This window comes from Loxodonta africana, chromosome 20, assembly GCF_030014295.1.
Source record: "Loxodonta africana isolate mLoxAfr1 chromosome 20, mLoxAfr1.hap2, whole genome shotgun sequence".
Lineage (NCBI taxonomy): Eukaryota > Metazoa > Chordata > Mammalia > Proboscidea > Elephantidae > Loxodonta > Loxodonta africana.
Window position 1 is genome coordinate 78,630,908 of NC_087361.1, and position 26,070 is coordinate 78,656,977.

General features: G+C 36.1%; 1 protein-coding gene across 15 annotated transcripts in view; it reads left to right on the forward strand.

Moving 5' to 3' along the window:
- Positions 1 to 26,070, forward strand: part of DENND1B (DENN domain containing 1B) — a 287,699-nt gene that overhangs the window by 170,450 nt on the left and 91,179 nt on the right. For all 15 annotated transcript variants that reach the window (XM_064273444.1, XM_064273448.1, XM_064273449.1 and 12 more), the window contains one exon: positions 4,567 to 4,668. In XM_064273444.1, the coding sequence (XP_064129514.1) occupies positions 4,567 to 4,668 (102 nt within the window). The remainder of the gene's footprint in view (positions 1 to 4,566; positions 4,669 to 26,070) is intronic.

Sequence of the window (26,070 nt, forward strand, 5' to 3'; positions counted from 1 at the left end):
TAACTCATTTTTACACTTATTTGAGTGTTTTTTATATTTATTGAAATTATTTTATTAATAAAAAGTATCTTTTTATATTTATCTTTGTCACTGTATACACCGTAAGTCCTCATTTTAAATGATCAAGGAAATACTGGTGATTATTTTAAAACTCTTGAGGACTATGTAGGGAGAGACTTGTTCCCATACAGAAGGCCTGGATTATGGAATTCTGCATGTGCTATAGTCAGTTTTGGACTTTTTAATTTTTTTTTTTTTGTTTAGGTCGTTTTTTTTATTTTCACAAAATGCTTGGGCAGAAATTTTTGTGAGTTCTACTGGTAATAAGGAAACTCTGGTGGTGTAGTGATTAAGTGTTACGGCTGCTAACCAAGAGGTCAGCAGGTCAAATCCGCTAGGCCCTCCTTGGAAACTCTGTGGAGCAGTTCTACTCTGTCCTATAGGGTCGCTGTGAGTTGGAATCGACTTGGCGGCAGTGGGTTTTGGTTTGGACTGGTAATAAAGGGTACATCTTAATGGATTTCCTTAGTAGGTTTGATTTGTGTTTAATACTGAGGTCTGAATTGGATGACATTATTGACTCCTTATATTTTATTCAATTATAGAAAACTTGTTCTTACATGCCAAGGCATTTGCAGTGAAAGAACAAATTATGTAACAGAAAACATAAATGAATAGGCATTTAATCTATTATGAGATTGTAGAATATATGACTGGCATTTTATTATTCAGTAGTTTGACTTTACACAAAACCTAACCATGGCTGGTTGTTAGTTTCAGAAGAAGAGCTATCAAATTTGTTATTAGTAATATATATATGAAAAAGATGTGGCAGTCTGCTTCCATAAAGATTTACAGCCTTGGAAACACTATGGGGCAGTTTTACTCTGTCCTATGTGGTCACTATGAGTCAGAATCACAGTGGGTTATATATATATTTATATAAATATATTTGTCTCTTTTATATGTCTAATAGGATATGTAATTTCTACAATATATTTATTTATAGGGATAAAAAATAAATGTTGCTGAGTAACTGTAATATTGATGTTATCTTGCATCATGATGCAACTTTTAAAACAAATAATTTGATTTTTACAAAATACTATAGAAAAGGGTACATATTTTAAATATTTAATTAAATTTATCACATGCTTTTTGGAACGTATAGAGAAAGTTGCACTCTTTATAAGGGGCAAATTAAAGTGTTATCTTGGAGAAAAGTCCATTGTAACTTTAAATTGGCTCCTATCATTAAGAGAGAATGTTTAAATCTCAGTACCTGTGTAATTGTGCCCTAGACTTTCTGTCTTAATAATCAGTTTTATTTAGTATAACAGTGAATGAAGAGGTATACCAGGAACTTTAGAAATTCTTTTAAACCAATTGAGTACTGTTTAGTAATAGTCTCTTTAATCTGTTACAAGGTAGTATACATTCTACAATTTCATTCCTAGTGTATCATCATTAGGCAGATTTTTTTTTCACTAAAATTTCTATTTTTTGTGCTTTTGTATTTAATAAAAATGTTTCTATAATTGAATTATAGAAGAGTGAAAAAACAAGAGATTGACATAATAGTGAGACTGAGCTTGAGTAATATTTTTTGCATTTCGTTTGGCTGCAATTACAACCAATTTTTATTTTTTAAAGAAAGACACAAAATATTCTCTTTTTCTATCCATTTTGGTCAACGCAGTTTCAACACGTTTTATCAGTTGTATAAAGAGTTCTAAACCTAATTTTCAAAGACACATGAAGTGAATGTCCTTTGAAACTTTTTTTTTTAAAATCACCTTTTTATGTAATTGTGAGTAAAAGATGGCTGGAAGTCCCTTTTAAAATATAAATTTGCTTCTAAAATAAAGGGTGAAAAATAGACTTTAGATTAGAACTCAAAGCAGACTAAGTCCTGTAAGTGATGAGGAATAATTTAGTAGGTGCTAAGAGCTATTCATTTATCTTGCTATAAATGTGAGAATTATCTTACTTATCGATATACAAAAGATTCTGAATGAAATGTCCAAATTCCAGAAGATCATGTGATTGCTGCCATTGTGTCATTTCTTTGCATTAATGTGCATAATACACATTTATAGTTACATTGCAGGGAAGACATCTAGAGAGAGTGTGAGGAAAAGCTATAAACTTTAAGCAGCTACTGTTGCTCTTATGGAGTCCCTGGATACTACAAATGGTTAATGTGCTTGCTGCAAACCTAAAGGTTAGCGGTTCAAGTCCACTCAGAGGCATGTCAAAAGAAAGGTCTGCAATCCACTCCAGAAAAATCAGCCATGGGAAACTCTCTGGAGCACAGTTCTACCCTGACATACCTGAGGTCTTCTAAGCCTGGATCAACTCAAAGGAAACTGATTTTTTTTGGTTGCTCTTATACGCGTTTCAATCTGTCTTAATATTATCATCTTATTTTTGAAGAAGGCAAATTCTTTTTTCCTATTTTCTTATTCTTTCCCCATTCAAAGAATATTATGAATTTATGAGATATGAAAATATGAGACAGAGAAAGAGGTACCATTATATATGCTATATGAGTTTCCACTCTTATTTAGGAAAAAAAAAAATAGCTAAAATCTGATACTGAAGAAAAAAATAGATAAAAAACTGACACTAATCTAAACCTTAAAACAATTATTTTAATTATATTACTGTTATTATTTTTTTGCTTCTGTAGAGTTATTCTCACTTTAAGGGAGTCTTACTTTACTGGTTTATTGAATACTTTTTCCCATTCTTATTGTGTAGCACTTTGAACTAAATTTAATATTCACCTATTAGCAGACTTTTGAAACTAAGAGGCAACTTTAAAAAATACGCATTTCATCTTAATGCCAATTTCCTTTATTCAGAGCTTAGTGTTATGGTCAGTATAAAACATTTTGGGGGCATATAGCCATTATTCTAGGCTTAGGCTAACTTATTTTATCCCTTTAAAATTCATCAGATTTTTAATACATAAAAAATTCATCAGGATTATCTTTACAGTTTCTCTCACAGGGACAATTTAAAATTAAAGATGAATATCAAAATTATGGCTTAGATTTTTCCATGCAGATGGCATTTATATAAATATATTTTTGCTTGTAGAATAGGTCATTTTTATAATTATCTTTTAGTCAATTTATAGATAACCATAAATTTATATATTTAAGCTTTTTTACGTGTGTGTATCACATGCATACACATGAAAAGAGAAGGAAATGAGTGTATTTATATTTTTGTAATAGCATCGCTATTAAAAGTGATTCTCTGCTAATATCTTAGGAATGGAGCATCTTTTAAGTCTTACTTTAGAATAATTGTAATGTCTTTTACAAGATAGAATCATGTGTTTAGAATCATGTGTTCCCCTGAGGATCCACACTGCACCTAGGCTGGGTGGCTTCCGTACCACATAGAAATTCCCTACACTAGACTACCAGTTCCCTAACAAATGTTAACATTCTATCTAATACGCAGAGGTTTGAAATTCTAAACAGATCAGAGAAATTTCAGTTTTGAAGTAATTGATTGGGCCAATTAAAAAATGTAATGTATTTAACAAATTATTTTTAAAAAGTGTCTATTATTTGAGAATGTCACTTAAAAAAATGCAACACTGAAATTAATTAATTGACATATTGCCAGTTGACCTATACAATGTGGAATTCTGAATTGCTGGGTATATTTCATTAATGAGCATGTTACTTATTTGTGCTAAGGAATAATACTATTTGCTGTCATTTAAATAAGACTACTAGAATTTTATATCCATAAAATTTAAGTTCACATACTGATTTAAATAGGAAAAATGAATATAAAATATTTCCTTTATTTAAGGATATGAAAATGAGGAAATTCTAATTTGATTTCATTTATCTACATACTCAACTAATTTGACCATTTTGACCAAACTGTCAAACAGGTCAAAATAATTAATCTGATAGGCTGTAAATTTGATCCTTTATATTGAAATTCATTGAGACTTTTTACTAGCAATAAATTCTGTATTACTCCTCTCTATCATTTTTCGTTTTTCAACTTTTATTCTTCATCATCAGCTTATACATATTGGTGTGGAATATATAGAAAAAGTATTAGTTGAAAACATAGCAGTTTAATACTGTAGTCATAGAGTTATTGGTTTATGTTAGACTTGCAATATGATTTATGCTAAAAATACAGAGCTGGATACAAATTCTCATATCTTGGGATTGAAATTCAGTTTGATAAATTTTAAAGAATAGAAGTTTTTGCAATTTAGTTTAGGTATACCTATCTTATTGGTCATTATATTTTCTTGATTAAATATGTTCATCTATCTTCAAACTAAATATGTTTAAATGAGCAAACATTCTATTTTAAACATCTTTTTTCAAATCATCTTTTTGAACTGGTTGTAGTTGCAGAGAAGGTAAAGTTGTTTATGTTTATTTTATGATGCAGGATTTTCCTGTTTTCTTTTGCTGTGACTAATGCATTAAGATAATTTTCTCTGTTGCCAACTTATTATAGTTTTATTAAGAAAATATACTAAGATGCTCATTCACCATTGTGTTTTTTAAACAGAGAGTGAAAAATAAATCATTGGAAGATGTGGTTATGTTAAATGTTGACACAAACACTTTAGAATCACCATTTAATGACTTGAGCAACCTACCAAGTGATGTGGTAAGTCTGAAGGATATTTTCCAGTGAGCAATACCTATGTTTTCTGCCTGACCCTTGAATTACTAGGAGTTATTTTTTCCACTTTTTCTGTCTAAAATAAAAGGATTGGGTGTGTTCACGTGGTAAGCGGAATCAATGTGGATTCTATATTTAATATTTTTACCTTTTGGCAGTTGAGAAGATGTTGAATGGAACATCATATCCCTTATTGTAAAAGTAGGATCATAATTAAAAAGCTAGATGCATTCATTAGGCAGAGCTTCTTTAAACGGAAGTCTCTTCATCTCATCTTAATCATTATATTACAAAGTAGGCATTTCTGTCTGCCTAGTGGCATGTCTTGCAAAAGAATGAGAGAGTTTTTGAAGGCAAGAAGAAGAAGGGGGCCAATTATCGGCTTTTGCTTCCCTGCCACCTGCCAGTGCTTTTCCTTTTAATTAATGATCTGATGGCAGTGGTCAATATAATAAGAAATGCTTGTACAGTTGGGGTCAGAAAATTCTGGCTTTGATCCCCCCCCCCCAACTTTCTGAAACATTTATTTGTTTTCTCTAAATTATTTCAGTTTTATTTTAATCTTTTCTATCCTGCTGAGGGCCGCAAGAATGAAAACCTACACTGTTTGTCATTTGCTTTGGCAGAGCAAACACTGCTTACTTAGAATTCTATTTGTAAATTAAACTGCAAACCCAGTTTGTCATAAAAGACATCTGATCCTTTTGAATTGACGAAAACTGTCTTTTGTCTGTAAAGGCTGATAAATTGAGTGCCAGTTCTCTTCTGGTCTTTGATCTTGCAGGGGGTGTGTGTGTGTGTATGTCTGCAGCTTATAATGGGACATATTCTGCATTTCATGTTAAATAGTCTTCAAAAGTGTTTTTTTTTTTTTTTTGGCCTTGGTATTCCTTAGTACAGGGCAGAAATGCAAACTAGTACTGTTCCTATATATGTTCCAATGGCTATTTAAAAATATCTTTATAATATAGTTCTAAGTTAAAATAACCCTCTTTAAAAATCCCCATTCTTTTCAAGGATTTTAAAATTTGGGAATAAAAAACCCCACAGAATATATTCTTTTGTAATATTGCAAGTATTTTGAAATCCGTTATTAAGGAGTTTGAATAAGTGAATTTAAACATCTCAAACTAAAAAAATGCTGCAAACCTTTTATTGTTCTTATAGGCTAGTCCTAGGAAAAATAGTTTTAAAGTTGAAATCAGACTATTTATGTCCATCAATAGCCTAAAATATTTGCTGACCTTACAGAAAATTAAAATTGAAGTACTGTATTTTGCTCTGGTAAAATTTTACTATGTACGAACAAATCCAAACTCAAGCCAGTGAACAATTACATTATCTTTTTAGCTCATTATAAGTAGATTGCCTCATTATAAAAATTTTGCAGAAGCTGCTAGAAATCATTAGAGTTATTCATTTAGAAGTCCATCAAAGTGTTCTTCACTGGATATAGAAATAATTAGTGAAAATACAGTTCCAACTTTTAAGAATGCATTCCATATATGCATGTATTTTCTACTGTTAATGCCCTAAGGAGGAAAGCTCGTTTATTTAAAAAAAAAAAAAAAAAAGAGAGAGAAAGAAAAAAAAAGAGAGACAGAAGTTCAGTTCTTAGGCTTATGATATTGAAATTTTTATAATCAACTTAATGATAGATGATTCTTTGAGAAAAGCAATCTTTTAAATTTTAATGTTTGGATCGGTGACTTTTAAATTGAGAAGTGCCACTTTCCCAGTAGAATTAGTTTGATAATTAAAACATTTATTTAGCTATCTGGAAAAGGAAACAGTACTAAAAAATATATTAAAGTCTAGGTATATAAAATGACGGAGGGAAGCAGCCTTTGGTTTACTTATAAGAAACAGGATAATTAAACATTATTAAATACTAAAAAGTATAGATTGAAAGAATATTGCAAAGTGGTGTATATATAATGGTATATATGCTTGAAATTAAGGGCCACAAAGTTATTGACAAATCTGAAGGATGAACAAATCGAGATAGCTCTGAAGTGAAGTGAGGACCATTTACTGAAAATATGAGATGCTTTAAAGTTATAGTCATTTTCTAAAAATAACTCTAGGTGATTGTGTAAGACATTCCAAAAGCTAGCTCATAAAAAAAAAAAAAAAAGCTCATAGTTCTGGAGAAAAGATGATAAAGCATCATGTTATGTTTTATGCAACTGTAAATGTTTTAAATGAGACATGTTAAAGTCACAAATGCTCTTAATAAAATTTTTTTTGTGCAGTTTGAATTAATAAAGTATAATTGAAGCCTGAAAATAACTACTGTTCATATTGTCTGATTGTTTAATAGATTAACTGAGATTTAAATAGCGGCCTTTTAAAATCATTCACCAAGGCATTTAAATTATAATTACAGGCTAGATGACTTTCTATGCATGTGCACTCTATTATTGTGTCAGATTGACCAGTGGTCTTGGCTGTTCAAAGGTCAGTGGTCACAGTTGTCCTGAATTACTAGTTCTTTTTTCCTGTGGACCCTCTGCTGTGTTGCATGCTGTAATCTTCTTAATGGCTTCATTCCAATATTCACACATAATATTTTAGATTTATTGACTGTTAGAAATACTACCATGCCAGTAGCAGTTCCGCTACTCTTAAGGTATTTAAAATTGGAAAAATAAATCAGGGAAAAGCTTTCAGGAATCCTTTGTTTTCCTTAAGGGAGGGAAAAAAAAGTCTTTTCCTGTCTTCTGACAAGAACACTGTTTTTCGATTTCATCATTTCACTATAGATTTGTATTATTAAAAGAAAAAAAATATTTTATTGGGCGTGAATTTAACAATATCGATTATTACATGGAATAACTTTTAAAGGCAATAGATGCATTAAAATATACTTTTGTAATTTTTGTCTATGAATATATTGTGGGTTTATTTTTTTCAAGGCTATGTCAAATGAGTACCTTCAAATGTACGTAGTTCAAGTGTGTTGAATTAAAGTAAATTTTAGGGCTATACGTAACAAGATCAATTGAAGTTATTGTGATATGTTTTTAAGTGTGGGGGAAAAATTAGTTGAACTAAGCATTTGAAATGTCAAATGAGTTCATTTTAATTTAAGAAAACTCACTTTTGAGACTTCATATTCTGAATATACATGCAAATTTAGTTTCAATAACAATTTAAGATGTATTTCTGAGGTAGGTTGCTACGAGTCGGAATCAACTCGATGGCAGTGGGTTTGGTTTGGGTTATTACATATTTCAAAAATAATAAACAGGACAAGACACTTATTGGAAAATTAAACTAATAATTAGAATTTAATAAGATTTAGGAAATTTGTCCTCCAATGAATGTTAAAACAATTATAAACTAACTCTTATAGACAAACTGCAGTTAGAATTGAGATTTGAAAAAGTTACATGCATGAGAATATTCATTACAATAAGAAAGTGAATTTTGGTATATATTGCTTAACTGTTCTTAAATAATTTTAACTCATTAGGTGGTAAAAAATAACACTCTTAAGACAGGTCAATATTCATATTCTTGTTTTAGATAAGAAAATGAAGCTACAGAATGTACACCATTAATGGTGTATCTGAGGCTTTAGTTCTTCAGACAGATTGATTCTCAGGCCTGTGCCCTGAACACTGGACCATGATTCCTCTTATATAAAGATGATACACAGTGGAATGAATAACGCTTTTAAAATTTTACTGTAGTAGCTTAGTCTCCATTCTGGTCTTATTAAAGAAATAGCAGTGTGACCAATTTGATTTAAATTAGGATTTTCAGTGCCATTTTTAAGCTAATTTTCACCTAGTATAAACACTATTGGAAAATGATTTTCCATTTCCCACTGCGAGTTTGTATCGAAAATATAGTGCACTTTTTTTTTTTTAAGAGCTATTATACAGTTCACTGTAGATCACAGTATGTTATAGAATGAAGCATATTTAATTACTGAAGCATCGAAAAGACTCATTACAAAATGATCTCACATAAAATACCATTCATGTTATGGTGAAGCTTTCAAGCGTCTCAGCAAGGAATAGGTTAATGGTTTTATTATGATATGAAAAGAAAACACACACACTGCTCTGAATCACCAACAATCATTAAAAGCCTAAAAAGCTAGAGAACACCCCAGAGCTCTCACTGAGAATTTTGGACATGTACCTTCAAGTGAGTTAGTTTATTTGGGAATAAGTTTGGAAAAGCGTAGGCTTTTTCAGAGAATTTTTATATCAGTTTTAAAAATAAAGTGTATCAACAAAAAATAACCATGCAAATAATCAACATGTATGCTTCATTATTGAATTTTTTTCTAATTTAACATGAAGGTTTAACATGTTCAATTGTCATAATATATGTTATAAAGAAAAAAAAAAGGCCCCAGAGGATAGTATGTTAGTTCCAGGTTTGCCACAGCTCTGCTGTAATCCTTATCGTGTAAGTGAACTCCTCAACAAACTTTGAGAGTCGCTAGGTTAGAAAGATAACACAATTTTATTTATCTTCTAAAGTAATTTAGAGAACATTTTATTTAGCTCATAGGGCGGACTTCAGGAGACAAACGATATTGCTTTCAGTGTGCCTGTGCAGAAGTGGAGTCATGTATTCTCTCTCTCTCCAAGCTGCTAGGATGCAGGCACCTAGTTGTTGAGCGTTGCCCCTGCCCTGGTGCAGTGCTTCGTAAATAGTAGGCATTCAATAAATGATTGTTGAAAAGAAATATAATTGCATTTCTTTTATCTTTCGTAAGAGAATTTGTTTTTAAAGTCCTTGTTTACTGTTACCTCCTAGAACATTTTATAAGGACGTTTTCACCTGACTTTCATAATAATGAAAGGAAGAAACCTGGAAACATTTTTAAAATAAACTCTTTTGGCTATGAGTGCAACCTTTTATTTCCTGGCTCTGGCAAAGGAGAGCATGTTGTGATGGCAATCATCGTGCTTCTGCACAGTCGCCTGGGTGTCTGTGGAAACTCACCATTCTTTTAAATAGTTATTTTCAGAGTTGTGATTATTCAAAAAGTATTTTTGTTTGTTTGTTTGTAAGCGAACCGTTAAGAGATTTGCTGTTTTCTTGGTTTGTTTTTACATAAACCTTAAATGCAAAACAAAACAGACCAATCAAAACAAAAACAAAAAATAAAACCCAAATCTTAATTAACTGTGCTTCCAAACGTTTACAAAATTGTGTTATTTTCTCTCAGCTGAATGAGAGAGTCTCTCCCGCGAGTGCAATGACCCAGGCTTTAGCGATTCCCCTTTTATGCCTCCGTACTTTTGCTATTCTAAGGTTGATTTATGGTTTGTTACTCGCGGTGATTTTAAGCGCTCACGAAGCTCCTTGGCCTTCTTTTGGCTTTTCATTCCCAACTAAATTACATGGCCCCTCTCCTGATGTCTTTTGATTTTGTAGCATCTTAACAGCGTGCTTCTCACTCTTTTTACTGCTAGTATTAAAAAAACCCAAAAGATAAAAGACCTTGATGTCGCCTTTTCAAATTATTTCTATTCCTTTAAGTTCTTGGCTTTTCTATATTCATGAAACTTTATTTTTTTGCATGTGATGTTGTGAGCAGTGTCTACAATACTAAACGAAAACCCACTACCGCTGAGCCAGTTCCGACTCATACCAACCCTGTAGGATGGAGCAGAACTGCCACATAGGAAATCCAAGGCTGTAAATCTTTACAGAAGCAGACTACCACATCCTTCTCCCACAGAGCATCTAGTGGGTTCAGACTGCTGACCTTTTGGTTAGCAGCCAAGCATTTTAACCACTGCGTCATCAGGGTTCCTCTGCACCATCGGGGCACCTCCTGCCACCAGGGCTCCAATAACCAAAAAAACAAACCCACTGCCATCAAGTCAATTACGACTCATAGTGACCTGCTAGGACAGAGTAGCACTGTCCCATAGGGTTTCCAGGGAGCAGCTGATGGATTTGAACTGCTGACCTTTTGGTTAGCAACCAAAGGCTTAACCACAGCACCACCAGGGCTCTGCAGGGCTCCAATAGTGGTTCCTAAATCTGACTCATATCGTAATGCCTGGTGAATGTTGAAAGGCGTTGTCTCCCTGGGTCCCAACACACAGTTTCTGATTCCATAAACTACAGGAATAAATGTGGAAGTGTGCCCGGGACAGGTTACTAATTTCTTCATTCATTCATGCACTCACTCATCAACAGATATTTATTGAGCACCTGCTATATGCTTGTACACGTTAGGTGCTGAGTATAGAATGGTGAAAAAGAACTCGTAAATCCTGTTCTCACGGAGCTTACGTTGTGTGAACAAACACTTATCCAGTATTACAGATAGAGACAAGTGCTATAAAGAGAAGGAACGGGGTGTAAAGAGAGAATAACAGGAGGTCCTAATTTAGAGTAAGGGCGATACAGTAACTGTGGGCCTGTTCTAGGCACAATGATGCAGGAAAACAAAAACTATGTGCCTCTTTGCCTGTGTGGTGCAGCAAGGAATTGTCTCATGCAGCAGTGCATGGACTCTAGAGGGCTCAGGTGAGCCCCTCGCTAGCATAATAGTAAAGGCAGAAAGCCTGAGATTCATTTTTTCCTGTGGCCTCGCAGGAATCTGACACTGAGTCAGTTGTTTTGAGGACTGAATTTCAGGTGCACCAACATGAGAAACTGTGGAAGTAGTGTGGAGCTTGGTTTGCTTTACCATATTTTTATGCAGATAACGTGTGAGTTCTACTTTTTTTTGCCAACCTAGCCTTCCCTTTACCCCCATCCACAAGGTATTTTCATAAGTGCTCTATGCTAATTTTTTACATGTTATTTGTGTAAAATATGGTATATTCAAATTCCATATATCTTATATACCCTTTGTACTAGTTGTTTCCCCTTTAGGTGCTGTATTAATTAGGGTACAGACTAAGGTGCTGTAACAGAAAAATCCAGTTTTAGAGGAAAATAGAAATATATTTCTCTCCTGTATAACAGTTAAGATGTAAATGGTTCAGAGCTGTTGGGACAACACTGCCATCCTCAGTACATATCCAGGTTTGAGATAGCTGCACTAGTACTGTTTGTCTACCTTACCCCGGAAGAAAAATAGAAAACCAGAAAAGGGCACCCATATCTTTTAGGGGCATGGCCTGAAAATGTCACATATTGCATCAACTCATATTCTGTTTGCCTGAACTCAGCCACATGGCCACACCAAGGGAAATAGAGTTCCTAACTGTGTTAACCATGCCCCAGTTACCAAAGTAGGGGAGAGTGGATGTGGTAGACTGATGGCTGCCATGAGTAAGCTAAAGTGAAAATAATTTTAGCCAAGCTGAGATGCCACTCTTACCAGTCTACAAACCCAGACCAGCCTTCGTGGTTGGGCCTAGCTCAACGCATCAGGAACATTCTCTCTGCAGAAGTAGTCTAAATGATGAGTATGAGTTTGCCAGATGAAATAGGAGGAAGAGGAGGAGGAGGAGGAATAGTGTGGACAAATACTCTCCTGTTCAGAAGAGGCTAGTGAATTCAAGAAATGGAAAGAAGGCCTGTATGGATGTACTGAGATAAACAAGAGTGGGTTAGGGGTGAGATCATGTATAACCGGTAGGTTGTGTTAAGGACTTTTGGGTTTCATTGGAAATTCATTGTGATTCTATTTGAATTCTAAATTCTGGGTTCTGAGTCCTGAAGATTACTGGGTGTAGAAAATGAAGGAAGAAGATCAATTATGAGGCTGTTTGAAATGGTTGAGAGATGATAGTTGCTTGAACCCGAGTAATAGCATGGATTTTGAGAACAGTGGACAGATTTGAAGTCTATATTAGTATTAGAAATGACAAGATTTTGTGATGTACAGTTGTCCTTTGGTGTCTGCAGGGAATTAGTTCCAAGAATCCCACAGATAGCAAAATCCGTAGACACTCAAGTACCTTATGTAAAATGGTGAAGTGTTTGCATATAACCTATGCACGTTCTCCAGCATACTTTAAATCGTCTCTAGATTACTTATAATTACATAATAATATAATATAAATGCTATGTAAATATAAATGCTGTGTAAATAGTTATTATACAGTAGTGTATTGTTTAGGGAATAATGACATGAAGTGAACAATGCTCAAATAAGGAGTGCTGGAGAGAGACTGAATCCATTGCCATCTAGTTGATTCGGACTCATAGCGACCCAGTAGGACAGAGTAGAACTGGCCCATGGAATTTCCAAGGAGCAGCTGGTGGATCCGAACTGCCGACTTTTGGGTTAGCAGCCTGAGCTCTTAACCACTGCGCTATGAGAGCTCCTGAAAGAGACTAAGGATGTGTGAAATGGTTGGAGGCTACAGCAGCGAATGCCTACACGTCATTTCATTAATGTCAATTCAGCGTAGTGCTCACACGTGGCAAATTCAAGTTTTGTTTTTGGGAAATTTTTTTACCAAATATTTTTGATCCGCGGTAGATTGAATCTGCCGACGCAGAACACACAGATACAAAGGGCCGACTGAGTTGCATATGGAGTATGAGAAAGAGTGAAGTGTCAAGGAGGACCTCTGGGTTCCTTTGTGAGAAATTTGATGAATGGAAATAATATTGATGTTATAGAGACACTGGCATGACCTCGGGCTTGAGATGGGGTAAGAGCAATTTTGGTTGTCTTTAAGATGCGTCTGAAAGGAATTTAGTTGTAGATATTGTCATATTAGTTAGGTTTTTTTTTTTCCTTAATATTTTTTATTGTGCTTTAAGTGAAAGTTTACAAATCAAGTCAGTCTCTCACACAAAAACCCATATACACCTTGCTACACACTCCCAATTACTCTCCCCCTAATGAGACAGCCTGCTCTCTCCCCCCAGTCTCTCCTTTCGTGTCCTTTTTGCCAGCTTCTAACCCCCTCCACCCTCTCATCTCCCCTCCAAGCAGGAGTTGCCAACATAGTCTCAAGTGTCCACCTGATCCAAGAAGCTCACTCCTCACCAGCATCCCTCTCCAACCCATTGTCCAGTCCAATCCCTGTCTGAAGAGTTGGCTTCGGGAATGGTTCCAGTCCTGGGCCAACAGAAGGTCTGGGGGCCGTGACCCCCGGGGTCCTTCCAGTCTCAGTCAGACCATTAAGTCTGGTCTTATGAGAAATTGGGGTCTGCATCCCACTACTCTCCTGCTCCCTCAGGGGTTCTCTGTTGTGTTCCCTGTCAGGGTAGTCATCAGTTGTAGCCAGGCACCATCTAGTTCTTCTGGTCTCAGGCTGATGTAGTCTCTGGTTCATGTGGCCCTTTCTGTCTCTTGGACTCGTAATCACCTATGTCCTTGGTATTCTTCATTCTCCTTTGATCCAGGTGAGTTGAGACCAATTGATGCATCTTAGATGGCTGCTTGCTAGCACTTAAGACCCCAGACGCCACTCTTCAAAGTCGGATGCAGAATGTTTTCTTAATAGATTTTATTATGCCAGTTGACTTAGATGTCCCCTGAAACCATAGTCCCCAGACCCCTGACCCTGCTATGCTGGCCTTCGAAGCATTCGGTTTATTCAGAAAACTTCTTTGTTTTTGGTTTAGTCCAATTGTGCTGACCTCCCCTGTATTGTGTGCTGTCTTTCCCTTCACTAAAGTAGTTCTTATCTACTATCTAATTAGTGACCCCTCTCCCACCCTTTCTTCCACCCCCCCTCTCGTAACCACAAAAGAATGTTTTCTTCTTAGTTTACACTATTTCTCAAGTTCTTATAATAGTGGTCTTATACAATATTTGTCCTTTTGCAACTGACTAATTTCACTCAGCATAATGCCTTCCAGGTTCCTCCATGTTATGAAATGTTTCACAGATTCCTCACTGTTCTTTATCAATGCATAGTATTCCATTGTGTGAATATACCATAATTTATTTATCCATTCATCCCTTGGTTGCTTCCATGTTTTTGCTATTGTAAACAGAGCTGCAATAAACATGGGTGTGCATATATTGGTTCGTGTAAAGGCTCTTTTTTCTCTAGGATATATTCCAAGGAGTGGGATTGCTGGATCGTATGGTAGTTCCATTTCTAACTTTTTAAGGAAGCGCCAAATCGATTTCCAAAGTGGTTGTACCATTTGACATTCCTACCAGCAGTGTAGAAGTGTTCTAATCTCTCCACAGCCTCTCCAACATTTATTATTTTGTGTTTTTTGGATTAATACCAGCCTTGTTGGAGTGAGATGAAATCTCATTGTAGCTTTGATCTGCATTTCTCTAATGGCTAGTGATCGTAAACATTTCCTCATCTCTCTGTTAGCTACCCGAATGTCTCCTTTAGTGAAGTATCTATTCATATCTTTTGTCCATTTTTTAATTGGGTTATTTGTCTTTTTGCAGTTGAGTTTTTGCAGTATCATGTAGATTTTAGAGATCGGGCGCTGATCATAAATGTCATAGCTAAAAACTTTTTCCCAGTCTGTAGGTAGTCTTTTTACACTTTTGGTGAAGTCTTTGGATGAGCGTAAGTGTTTGATTTTTAGGAGCTCCCAGTTATCTAGTTTTTCTTCTATGTTCTTTATAATGTTTTCTATACGGTTTATGCCATGCATTAGGGCTCCTAACGTTGTCCCTAGTTTTTCTTCCATGATCTTTATCGTTTTAGATTTTATATTTAGGTCTTTGATCCATTTTGAGTTAGTTTTTGTGCACAGAGTGAGGTATGGGTTTTGTTTCATTTTTTTGCAGATGGATATCCAGTTATGCCAGTACCATTTTTTAAAAAGACTATCTTTTCACCATTTAACTGTTTTGGGGCCTTTGTCAAATATCAGCTGCTCATGTCTGGATGGATTTATGTCTGGGTTCTCAGTTCTGTTCCATAGGTCCATGTATCTATTGTTGTACCAGTACAGACTATCTGGACTACTGTGGTGCTATAACAGGTTCTAAATCAGGTAAAGTAAGGCCTCCCACTTTGTTCTTCTTTTTCACTAATGCCTTATTTATCTGGGGCCTTTTTCCCTTCCATATGAAGTTGGTGATTGTTTCTCTATCTCATTAAAGAATGTCCTTGAGATTTGGATCAGAATTGTATTAAATATATAGATGACTTTTTGGTAGAATAGACATTTTTATAATGTTAATTCTTCCTATCCGCGAGCAAGGTATGTTCTTCCACTTATGTAAGTGTCTTTTGGCTTCTTGCAGAAGTGTACTGTAGTTTTCTTTGTATAAGTCTTTTACATCTCTGGTAAGATTTATTCCTAAGTATTTTATCTTCTTGGGAGCTACTGTAAATGGCATTGATTTGGTGATTTCCTCTTCGACGTTCTTTTTGTTGGTGTAGAGGAATCCAACTGATTTTTTGTATGTTTATCTTGTATCCGGATACTCTGCTGAACTCTTCTCTTAGTTTCAGTAGTTTTCTGGAGGATTCCTTAGGGTTTTCTGTGTATAAGATCATGTCATCTGCAAATAGATATACTTTGACTTCTTCCTTGCCAATCTGGATGCCCTTTATTTCTTTATCTAGCCTAACTGCTCTGGCTAGGACTTCCAGCACAAAGTTGGATAAGAGCGGTGATAAAGGGCATCCTTGTCTGGTTCCCGATCTCAGTGGGAATGTTTTCAGGCTCTCTCCATTTCAGGTGATGTTGGCTGTTGACTTTGTATAAATGCCCTTTATTATGTTGAGAAATTTTCCTTCTATTCCTATTCGGTTAAGAGTTTTTATCATGAATGAGTGTTGAGCTTTGTCAAAAGCCTTTTCTGCATCAGTTGATAAAATCATGTGATTCTTGTCTTTTGTTTTATTTATGTGGTGGATTACATTAATTGTTTTTCTAATGTTGAACCATCCCTGCATACCTGGTATGAATCTCACTTGGTCATGGTGAATTATTTTTTTGATATGTTGTTGAATTCTGTTGGCTAGAATTTTGTTGAGGATTTTTGCATCTACATTCATGAGGGATATAGGTCTATAATTTTCTTTTCTTGTGGTGTCTTTACCTAGTTCTGGTATCAGGGATATGGTGGCTTCATAGAATGAGTTTGGTAGTATTCCGTCCTTTTCTATGCTCTGAAATACCTTTAGTAGTAGTGATGTTAACTCTTCTCTGAAGGTATGGTAGAACTCTGCAGTGAAGCCGTCCGGACCAGGGCTTTTTTTTGTTGGGAGTTTTTTGATTACCTTTTCAATCTCTTCTTTTGTTATGGGTCTATTTAGTTGTTCTACCTCTGTTTGTGTTAGTTTAGGTAGGTGGTGTGTTTCTATGAATTCATCCATTTCTTCTAGGTTTTCAAATTTGTTTGAGTATAGTTTTTCATAGTAATCTGATATGATTCTTTTAATTTAAGTTGGGTCTGTTGTAATGTCGCCCATCTCATTTCCTATTCGGGTTATTTGCTTCCTCTCCTGTTTTTCTTTTGTCAGTTTGGCCAATGGTTTATCAGTTTTGTTGAGTTTTTCAGAAAACCAGCTTTTGGTCTTGTTAATTTTTTCAATTGTTGTTGTGTTTTCAGTTTCATTTAGTTCAGCTCTAATTTTTATTATTTGTTTTCTTCTGTTGCCTGTGGGTTTCTTTTGTTGCTCTCTTTCTATTTGTTCAGGTTGTAGGGATAATTCTTTGATTTCGGCCCTTTCTCCTTTTTGAATGTGTGCGTTTATTGATATAAATTGGCCTCTGAGTACCTCTTTTGCTGTGTCCCAAAGATTCTGATAGGAAGTGTTTTCATTCTCATTGGATTCTATGAATTTCTTTATTCCATCCTTAATGTCATCCATAATCCAGTCTTTTTTCGGGAGGGTATTGTTCAGTTTCCAAGTGTTTGATTTCTTTTCCCTGCTTTGCCTGTTACTGATTTCCACTTTTATGGCCTTATGGTCAGAGAAGATGCATTGTAATATTTCATTGTTTTGGATTCTGCTAAGGCTTGCTTTATGACCTAATATGTGGTCTATTCTAGAGAATGTTCCATGTGCGCTAGAAAAGAAAGTATACCTGGTTATTGTTGGATCGAGTGTTCTATATATGCCTACGAGGTCAAGGTGGTTGATTGTGGCATTTAGATCTTCCGTGTCTTTATTGAGCTTCTTTCTGGATGTCCTGTCCTTCACTGAAAGTGCTGTGTTGACGTCTCCTACAATTATTGTGGAGCTGTCTATCTCATTTTCAATGCTGATAGAGTTTGTTTTATGTATCTTGCAGCCCTGTCATTGGGTGCATAAATATTTAATATGGTTATCTCTTCTTGGTGTATTGTCCCTTTAATCATTCTATAGTGTCCTTCCTTATCCTTTCTGATGGATTTAACTTTAAAGTCTATTTTTTCAGAAATTTAGAAAATTAGAAATTTAGGAAACCCTAGTGGTGTAGTGGTTAAGTGCTACAGCTGCTAACCAAGATGTCGGCAATTCAAATCCGCCAGGCACTGCTTGGAAACTCTATGGGGCAGTTCTCCTCTGCCCTATGGGGTCGGTATGAGTCGGAATCGATTTGACAGCAGTGGGTTTTTTTTTTTACTCCTGCTCTTTTTTGATTGTTGTTTGCTTGATATGTTTTTTTTCCCTATCCTTTGAGTTTTTGTTTGTTTGTGTCTCTAATTCTGAGGTGTGTCTCTTGTAGGCAATGTATAGACGGATCTTGTTTTTTAATCCATTCTGCCACTCTCTGTCTGTTTATTGGTGCATTTAGTCCATTTACATTTAGAGTAATTATGGATAGGTATGAATTTAGTGGTATCATTTTGAGGTCTTTTTTTGTGTGTTGACAGTTTCTTTTTCCCATTTGATTTTATGTGCTGAGTAGATTTTCTTTATATATTGTCCTTTCCTCATATTTGTTGTTGTTGATTTTGTTTCTGCTGAGTCTGTATTTTATTTTGATGAGTAGGGTAGTTTGTCTCCTTTGCGGTTAACTTATTTATCCCTGTTTTTCTAAATGTATAACTAACGTGTATTGCTGTATCTTCCTCTCCATACAGAAGGTGTATGATTACATTTCTTAGTCCCTGTTTATTATTTTAATATTGTCTTCTTTTATATAATAATGTCATCGTTACCCTGTGTTGGGCTTTTTTTTTTTTTTCATTTTGTTTTTTTTTTTTTTGGATTTCCCTGTTTGGGCTGACTTCTGGTTGCTCTGCCCAGTGTTCTAGCCTTGTTTCAATACCTGATATTATTGATTTTCTAACCAAAGAACTCCCTTTAGTATTTCTTGTAGTTTTGGTTTGGTTTTTACGAATTCCCTCAACTTGTGTTTATCTGGAAAAGTCTTGATTTCACCTTCATATTTAAGAGACGGTTTTGATGGATATATGATTCTTGGCTGGCAATTTTTTAAATATGTCGTCCCATTGCCTTCTTGCCTGCATGGTTTCTGCTGAGTAGTCCGAGCTTATTCTTATTGGCTCTCCCTTGTAGGTGACTTTTCTTTTATCCCTTGCTGCTGTTATAATTGTCTCTTTATGTTTGGTCTTGGGAAGCTTGATTATAATATGTCTTGGTGACTTTCTTTTAAGATCTACCTTGTGTGGAGTTCGATGAGCATCTTGGATAGATATCGTCTCGTCTTTCACAGTATCAGGGAAGTTTTCTGCCAACAAATCCTCAACAATTTTCTCTGTATTTTCTATTATCCCTCCCTGTTCTGGTACTCCAGTCACTCGTAGGTTATTTCTCTTGATAGAGTCCCACAGGATTCTTAAGGTTTCTTCATTTTTTAAAAATTCTTTTATCTGATTTTTCTTCAAATGTATTAGTGCCAAGTGATTTATCTTCAAGTTCAGAAATTCTAGCTTCTCCTTGCTCAATTCTGCCTCTCTGACTTTCTATTGAGTTATCTAATTCTGTAATTGTTAATCTTCTGAATTTCTGATTGCTGTCTGTCTATGGATTTTTCCAGCTTATTAAACTTTTCATTATGTTCCTGAATAATCTTTCTGATTTCTTCAGTTGTTTTATCTGTGTGTTCCTTGGCTCGTTCTGCGTATTGCCTCGTTTCCTTCCTGATGTCTTGAAGGGTTCTGTGTATTAAACTTTTGTATTCTGCATCTGGTAATTCCAGGAATGCACTTCCATCTAGAAGATCCCTGGATTCTTTGTTTTGAGAGCCTGTTGAGGTGATCTTGGTCTGTTTCTTTATGTGCCTTGATATTGACTGTTGTCTCCGAGCCGTCTATAAGTTATTGTATTAGTTTATGCTTGCTTACTGTGTTGTAGCTGCTTACTTTGTTTTATTCTGGTATACCCCTATGGGTTGCTTGAGTGAGCTAGCTTGATTATTTTCACCTTTGGAGCTCTGGTGTCCCGTCCCCAGCTGGCTAGAGCTGTTACCAGGTATATCAGTCTAGGAGTCCATTCAGTTTTCTTGTATGAATTCAGCTCAGGTGTCCAGGTAGCTCATATCAAGTGTGTGGTACAGGCTCTGTCCTACAGTCTTAGAGGGGCAGGGGTGATTGGCGTGTATTCCAGTATCTGATTACAGCAGGGGGTCACGCTCTGAACAAGGCAGGGGGCTGAGAACCGACCCCCAAGTGTCTCTGAGGAAAACGCATCTCTGTTCCCTAGAGCATGCTGCTGGGTGGGTTCTGCAGAGGGACCATGGGCACCCAACGTTTTTGTTGTAAGGACTGGGATGTATCAGTTATCTTTGGACCCCTGTTGTGCATGGCTGGGTGACCTGAGTGGAGCTACCAGTCCTTAGGTCCCTGTTGTGGGTAGATGAGGACCTTGTTTAATAGGCAAAGCTATGTCAAACATCAAATACCCACGTCTCCACCGCACAGCTGAAATGAGTGGAGCTTGCCAACAAGTGCCTATTCTCCTGAAATAGGCCCACACAGGTCCATGCAGAAGGGATAGGTGCGCAAGGTCCATGGACGGTTTATGCCTGGACAGTAGCCGCTTCTGTCCTGAGCACCCCCAGTTAATGGAGCCAGCAAATTATCTTTTCCCCCCAGTTGCATATTTTTTCCTTCCCCAAGGCCTGGAGGACGGCTCTAGGTGCTCAGCAGGGTGTATCTCAGTCCTAGGGATTCAGCAGCTGAAGCTGGCTTGGGGCTGAGGTGGGGGTGCAGTAAAATATACGCAAGTACTTAGCTTTTGCCGAGAGCACCTTTCTCCTCAGGTTCCAGAGGTGTGAGTGGGCCCTGTGGCTGGCTGTTTCTCCCTGAGTAAACTGCGGCTGAAGGCTAGTACCAGCCTACTGCCACCGCTGCCACTGCTCTGGGAATGGTACCTAAGGGCTCCCTGCGAGTCAGGTCTGATAACTGCTCTCCGCTTCTGAACGGCCTCTTCCTCCCCCTGCCCCTTAGTTCGTTGTCCAAGCTTGCCTTTGATGCTCAGGGCTCCCAGCTTGTCACAAATATACTCGTTTTACTTGTTTTTTCCAGTCTTTGTTGTAAAGAGAGCTCGCCAGAAGCATCTGTCTATTCCGCCATCTTGGCTCCGACTCTTAGTTAGGTTTTGATGAATAATTTAAGCATACAAAGAAACAATGTAATGATACCCTAAGTAGGTGATTGTATTTTATGCTTGTCATTTGATAAATTTTAGACGATGTTGTTTGGATCCTCAAATTGTGAATCGTTAGGAAATTATTATATTAGGAGGGAAGGGTTAATTTTGTTTCTTAGAAAGCTAAACATTAGCAGGATTAAGGACATGTATGGTTTTAATACCTATTCATATGATATTCATAACTTTTTTATGGGAGAATAAAAGGCTTCAACTTTATAACTTTGCACGACTCAAAATGAGAAGAAACAGCTGCAAACGTCTATTAATAATCGGAACGTGGAATGTACGAAGTATGAATCTAGGAAAATTGGAAATCGTCAGAAATGAAGTGGAATGCGTCAATATCGATATCCTAGGCATTAGTGAGGAAACCCTGGTGGTGTAGTGGCTAAGTGCTACATCTGGGAACCAAAAGGCTGGCAGTTCAAATCCACCAGGTGCTCCTTGGAAACTCTATGGGGCATTTCTACTCCGTTGTGTCGGGTTGCTGTGAGTCTGAATCGACTCAACGGCAATGGGTTTGGTTTTTTTTTTTTAGGTATTAGTGAGCTGAAATAGACTGGTATTGACCATTTTAAATCAGACAGTCGTATGGTCTATGTTGGGAATGACAGCTTGAAGAGGAATAGCATTGCATTCATCATCAAAAAGAACATTTCATGATCCTGAAGTACAATGCTGTCAGTGATAGCATAATATCCATACGCCTACAAGGAAGAGCAATTAATATTATTACTCAAATTTACACACCAACCTCTAAGGCCAAATATGAAGAAATTGAAGATTTTTACCAGCTTCTACAGTCTGAAATTGATTGAACACGCATTGATAATTACTGGTGATTGAAATGTGGAAGTTGGAAACAAAGAAGAAGGCTCGGTAGTTGGAAAATATGGGCTTGGTGATAGAAATGATGCCAGAGAATGCATGATAGAATTTTGGAAGACCAATGATGTCTCCATTGCAAATACCTTTTTTCACCGACATAAACTGCCAGTATACACATGGACCTCACTAGACAGAATACACAAGAATCAAATAGACTACATCTGTGGAAAGAGAAGATGGAAAAACTCAGTATCATCAGTCAGAACAAGACCAGGGCTGACTGTGGAACAGAGCGTCAGTTGCTCATATGTAAGTTCAGGTTGAAACTGTTCAAGTAGAACAAGTCCACAATAGTCTAAGTACAACCTTGAATATATCCGACCTGAATGTAGAGACCATCTCAAGAATAGATTTGATGTGTTGAGCACTAATGACCAAAGGCCAGAGCAGTTGTGGAATGACATCAAGGACATCGTACATGAAGACAGCAAGAGGTCATTAAAAATACAGGAAAGAAAGAAAAGACCAAAACGGATGTCAGAAAAGACTCTGAAACTTGCTCTTGAACGTTGAGTAGTTAAAGTAAAAGTAAGAAATGATGAAGTAAAAGAACTGAACAGAAGATTTCAAAGGGCAGCTCAAGAAGACAAAGTAAAGCATTACAATGACATCTGCAAAGATTTGGAGATAGAAAACTGAAAGGGAAGAACAATCTTGGCATTTCTCAACCTGAAAGAACTGAAGAAAAAAATGAACCCTCTAGTTACAGTAGTGAAGGAAATACGGGAAAAATATTAAATGATGCAGGAAGCATCAAAAGAAGATGGAAGGAATACACTGAGTCATTATACAAAAAGGAATTGGTTGACGTCCAACCATTTCAAGAGGTAGCATATGATCAGGAAATGACGGTACTGGAGGAAGAAGTCCAAGCTGCACTGAAGGCATTGGCAAAAAACAAGGCTCCAGGAATTGACGGAATATCAATTGAGATGTTTCAACAAATGGATGCTGGAAGTGCTCACCTATTCCCAAGAAAGGTAATCCAACCAAATACAGAAATTATCAGACAGTATTTTTTTTTTTTTATCATTAATATCACACGAAAGTAAAATTTTGCTGAAGGTCATTCAAAAGTGGCTGTAGCAGTATATTGACAGGGAACTGCCAGAAATTCAGGCCAGATTTAGAAGAGGATGTGGAATCAGGGATATCACTGCTGATGTCTGATGGATCTTGGCTGAAAGCAGAGAATACCAGAAAGATGTTTCATTGACTATGCAAAGACATTCGACTGTGTGGATCATAACAAATTGTGAATGATATTACAAAGAATGAGACTTCCAGAACACTTAATTGTGCTCATGAGGAATGTGTACATAGATCAAGAGGCAGTTGTTCAGACAGAACAAGGAGATGCTGCATGGTTTAAAGTCAAGAAAGATGTGTGTCAGGGTTGTGTTCTCTCACCAAACCTATTCAATCTCTATGCTGAGCAAATAATCCGAGAAGCTGGACTATATGAAGAAGGACGGGGCGTCAGGATTGGAGGAAGACTCATTAATAACCTGCATTACTGAGATTATACAGCCTTGCTTGCTGAAAGTGGAGAGAACTTGAAGCACTTACTGATGAAGATCAAAGACCGTAGCCTTCAGGATGGATTGCACCTCAACATAAAGAAAAATCCTCACAACTGGACCAATAAGCAACATCATGATAAATGGGGAGAAGATTGAATTTGTCAAGGATTTCATTTTACTTGGATCCACAATCAACACCCATGGAATCAGCAGTCAGGAAATCAAAAGATGCATTGTGTTGGGCAGATCTGCTGTAAGAGATCTCTTTAAAGTATTGAAAAGCAAAGATGTCAATCTTGGAGACTAAGGTGTGCCTGATCCAAACCATGGTATTTTTAGTCACATCATATGCATGCAAAGCTGGACAATGAGTAAGGAAGACCAAAGAAGAATTGACACCTTTGAATTGTGGTGTTGGTAAAGCATATTGAATATACCATGGACTGCCAAAAGAACAAAGAAATCTGTCTTGGAAGAAGTACAACCAGAATGCTTCTTAGAAGCAAGGATGGTGAGACTGAGTCGTACATACTTCGGACATGTCGGGAAGGATCAGCCCCTGGAGAAGGACATCATGATTGGTAAAGTAGAGGGTCAGCAAAAAAGAGGAAGACCCTCAATGAGATGGATTGACACGGTGGCTGCAACAATGGGCTCAAGCATAACAACGACCGTGAGCATGGTACAGGACTGGGCAGTGTTTCGTTCTGTGGTTGGCACCTAACATGAAGAAAAACAATTTTTATCTTCTGTTCTTTATCCTGATGTTTCTCTTTGTTATCCTAGAAAAGTAAAATTAAAATTTCTGACGTAGCAGTTCATTTATTTTTCTTTCGAAGACTCATCTAAAAGTCAAGTAAGAAAAAATCTGTTACTTCTTTGCAAAACTCACTTTCCTTATATGCTCGCTCTTCCTGACTAACTCTGAGTTGGGATAGTTATTTCATTCCTCAGACTACATGCACGTGACTTATACCCTTTTAATTTATACCTGTTTGCTGTGTTTACTTGTGTAATTCCCTCTTTTTATTCATAGTCATTTTAGTGCTAAGAGAGTAGAAGTGGAGACTTGGTGGTGGTATTATTCATGTTGCGGTGAACTCTCACTGTGCTAAAACCCCAGGTCATAATTCCTCCCCTGGATGGCTGCTTAGAGGCGTTGCATTCTCATTGTATGAAAGGCATCTAAACATTTGATAAGCAAAGTGAAACGATGTTTATTTCTGAAGTTCCTTTTCACTGTTTAACTTTTGTTTCTTTTTTTTTTTTTTGGAAGTAGTGCTGTACCTAACTAGACAAAAAAAAAAAATTATTTGTAGACTGAAAACTATCTAAAAACAACAAATAAAATGTCAGTTCTGAAGTAAACTTTAGCCATTAGAGGATATTGAGGCTAGCAGACTTGAAGAAAAGGAGAGAACAGTTGATACTTTTTTCAGTCTCAGTAAGATTTTGCAGTAATAGCCATGTGACAAGGTTCCAAGTGGTTTCTGAATTCAGAGTTATAAGTGAGAATAATCTTTAGGGTTTCTTGGGAAGATGTCCATTTATTTATAACTAAAGTTAGAAGTTTGAATATTAAAGCAGAAAATGCTATTTCCCAGAATGAGTATTGAAAAAGTACAGAAGAGACAGTACCATTTTTATAGATAAAAACTGCTAAAAGCTAATTAGCAGTGCAAAGGGCAGTGGCAACTGGTGGTAATTTACTCCAGTGATCGAAAGGCCAGGAAAACAGCAAGGTTGACACGGTCATTTTATAGTAGATTAATATCATTTTATCTGAATCTGATTTTTAAAAAAAGCTATTTTATTTCTACAGGCTATTTTTTGAGCATTCATTTCAACATACATAAATACTCAACTAAGTTGCCTATCTGGTCTCTGAAAAACAGAAGTGATCTCAGATCTACTGACAGTCGAAGCCCACTAGAGTACATGAAGGAAAAACTTGTTTTATGTAGTTTAGGAAATTGAAATAATGTAGAAATAGGCACATGAAAAATACAACCATATTTCTTCCTAAGCAACTTTTTAATCTTACATTTCTATATGAAATAAGATAGTATGCTCATTTATAATACCACTGACCGATAAAATATAATGTGTGCCACAAATATGTTTTAAAATTTTCTAATAGTTGTGTTAAAAACATAAGAAATAGGTGAGATTGTTTTTTAGTAATATACTTTATTTAAACTGATACATTAAAAATATTCAACATGTAATCAATATAAAAATTATTGAAAAAAGATGTACATAACAAAAATTATTGATATTTATATGTATATTTACATAAATATGTATATATTTTAGCTGTCTTTAAAATGCAGTGTATGTTTTACACGTACAGCAAATCTGAGTTTGGGCTAGTCACATTGCAAGTGCGTGTGTGGCTAGTGGCTACCATATTGTACGGTGCGGTTTGAGAACAAGTCTTATCTTTTTCCTACACATCCAAATGGAGCTCAGGCACTGTCACTGACTGACTAGTTTTAGAAATGAAGGCCACACATTTCTGATTTGTTTAGGAAGGG